General features: G+C 48.9%; 1 protein-coding gene across 1 annotated transcript; it reads right to left on the bottom strand.

Annotated features, from left to right (window-relative positions):
• Positions 1-693: 693 nt before the first annotated feature.
• On the bottom strand, positions 694-2139 carry LOC139422306 (somatostatin receptor type 5-like). Its single transcript, XM_071173501.1, has one exon. It carries the CDS (start codon positions 2137-2139, stop codon positions 694-696), a length of 1446 nt encoding a protein of 481 aa, XP_071029602.1.
• Between the last annotated feature and the right edge of the window lie 768 nt (positions 2140-2907).

Here is a 2907-nt window from a genome sequence, read left to right as displayed (position 1 = left end):
CACCTGTTTTCCTCCTCAGATTGTGCACCCCCCAGTGCCCCCCCAACAATCTAAACAAACAATTGGTACAGTCTTAGAAAAAGAGGTGCTATCTACAGCCAAAGAACCCTTTTGTAACATTTTTGTAACCCTTGTTCTAAGAGTGTAGGGCCATTCTGTTGGCATGGCATAGAAGCTACACAAGGTGCCTTCTTTTTCTTCTGTCCTCTGTTCCTCCAGCTAAGGTGTAGCGAGGTGAATGACTAGGATATAAAAGTGACGCTACATTCATCTATATATAATTGATTGTCACATTGTGCAGTAAAAATGTAATACAATTACAATCAGATATGTCAGATAAGTTTGAAAAAAGGCACAGACATGATGTACATACAGTGATCATGTGGTAAAACATATAAACACAGATTGAAATGATACAAATGTCTTCAGAAACAACCTAGTATATACACCGTTTTACAGGCAGTATCAAGTCATTGTAACACAAATTCCATTGGCTTGATGCAGAGTTCAAACACTCTCAGCCCATTGATCAGAAATGCAGCAATAAATGATGAAAGGTGCTATGGCCTTACAGAGTGCTTCTCTTCTCTATATGTGTATAGCGCTGTACAGTTAAACAGACATTACATGAATGCTACAAAATATTAATGCAAGTTCCATCAGGTAACTGACTTCGGAGACAGTTATTTTACATTATAGGTAGCTTATCTCCAGTGAGGAGTTCTTCTCCACTGGCTCCTCTGGCAGTGGTTTGACACTCCCATTGGTGTGTCCATTATGCAGGGATGCTGGAGGACCCAAGCTTGGGCCTTTCCCACCAATGTCACCAGCTTTGGCTTTCCTTTCTGGGGATACCACATGCTCAGATGCCCCTGGAGCTGGCGCCTTGGGTGTTAACAGGGCCTGGGAACTCTCAGGATGTCCGTTCCCACTCTGGGCGATCCTACAGATCTCCGTCATCTCTGTGACGTCCTCCCTGTCATCATCATCCTCTTCCTCCTCCTCATCTCGTACAACCCTCCTCAAGCTCTCCCGGGGCTTCAGCACCCTCCCTCTCTCCTCCTGCTGCTGCTGGCGCTCTGTCAGGTCGTGGCTCTCCACCTTGCGTGAGGAGCGACACAGGGCCTTGCGGAAGCCCCGCTTAAAGTTTTCTGACAGGAAGCCGTAGACGATGGGGTTGGCGCAGCTGTTGGCGTAGCCCATTACCACAACAAAGTAGTAGAGGCCCGGGTACTCTGATGGCAGAGACACCAGCAGGTTGAGGATGTTTAGGGCGTAGAAGGGCAACCAGCAGAAGACAAACACGGCGACCACGATCACCACCATGCGCGTCACCTTGCGCTCTGACTTCCTGCGCTTGGTGGACGTGGCGTGGACCTTCTTGCCAGAGCTGCGGATCTTGAAGACAATGAGCAGGTAGCAGAGGCAGATGATGAGGAGTGGGCAGAAGAAACCCACTGTGGACGTGTAGATGATAAAAGCCGCCCGCCAAATGTCGGCCGGCCGAGGCCAGGAGATATTGCAGGTGCCACCCGTCTTGTGGACGTTGGCGAATATTACCACAGGCAGGACTACCAGGAAGGAGATGGCCCACACTGTGCCGTTGACCACCTTGGCCACCTGGGGCCGCCGCCACTTGGAGGAGCGTATGGGATGGACCACTGCCAGGTAGCGGTCAATGCTCATGACAGTTAGGCAGAAGATGGAGGTGAACTGGTTGATGGAGTCCACGGTCATGACCAGGCGGCACATAAAGGAGCCAAAGGGCCAAAACTGGAGGGTGTTCTGGACAGCCAGGAAGGGCAGGCCCAGCATGAAGAGCTCATCAGCGATGGCCAGGTTCAGGATGTAGATGTTAGTCACAGACTCCGTCTTGGAGTAGTGAAGCACAATGTGGATGACCAGGCTGTTCCCGCCAAGGCCGATGACACAGACGATGATGTAGATGAGTGGGATGAGGACCCCTGCTACACTGGGTCCTAATGGCATCTCTGGAATGTTGGTGGAGTTGATACAGTTGAAGAGGGTGTCGTTGAGGAGGGTGTCATTGAGGAAGGTGTCGTTGCATAGTAGCAAAGACAGGGGGAGGTGGGGGAAAGGGCTGGGGACTGTTCTGTTCTCCCACATGTCCTCTGCCATCTCTGAGGGGGCAGTGAGCAGAAGTCCAGGCAGGAGAGATGGAGGAGCAGGGGGATGTCTGTCTGTCTCTCTCAACTCCCACCCATCTGTCCTGTGGAGAGACCAGAAAGACTTGTTAAACTGAGGAGATCTTTCATATGTCATCTTTTATTGAGAAGCATCTGTAGCTCAATGGAGAGAAGGAGAGACACAAATTAAAAGGGATGTGACAGACTTGACAGCGGCTTTATGTCTGTTATGCCTCTTATGGGCTCTTTCAGGGCCAAGGCACAATAGTAGCCAGACAATACGTCATTGAGGGTTTTCCAAACAGCTTTAATTGTGTTCTTGCACTTCAATCAGGTGAAAGCCTTGTTTGGTAAATTCCCAGAAGCATGAGGTACATGAGAGAAGAAGACGTCAGTGTCTGGCTGTGTGAAAAGCTGCTGTTAAAACAAGTTTCAAGACAAATGAAGAGCTCGGGGAAACAATGAGAGTGGAAGATTAAACAAAACAAAAAAGAGCAGCAGGTGGTGGAGGTTAAATGAAATGATAAGTATGAAATTATAAAAAAGGACACCCAAACGGGATGTCACTAGGTAAGCAGTCCAGCATGAGTCAGACAGGACATAATTAAGGCCAGACAAGGAGTGAGGGCATGGAGAGAAATTGACCAGATCGCAACACCTGTGTTTGGCTTCTCTTTGTGGCTATTGACCCCTCAGACAAATTAAACAGAGTGTGTTCCCACAAACAGACACTGCTGGGGCTAATAATTGACATTTTATT

This window comes from Oncorhynchus clarkii, chromosome 12 (assembly GCF_045791955.1).
Source record: "Oncorhynchus clarkii lewisi isolate Uvic-CL-2024 chromosome 12, UVic_Ocla_1.0, whole genome shotgun sequence".
Classification (NCBI taxonomy): Eukaryota; Metazoa; Chordata; class Actinopteri; order Salmoniformes; family Salmonidae; genus Oncorhynchus; species Oncorhynchus clarkii.
Note: the sequence above shows the minus strand (reverse complement) of the source record. Positions and strands in the feature narration are given on the sequence as shown.

Bases quoted from the DNA above. Each gene is read 5' to 3' on its own strand.
- LOC139422306 (XM_071173501.1), bottom strand. From the start codon at position 2,139: ATGGCAGAGGACATGTGGGAGAACAGAACAGTCCCCAGCCCTTTCCCC.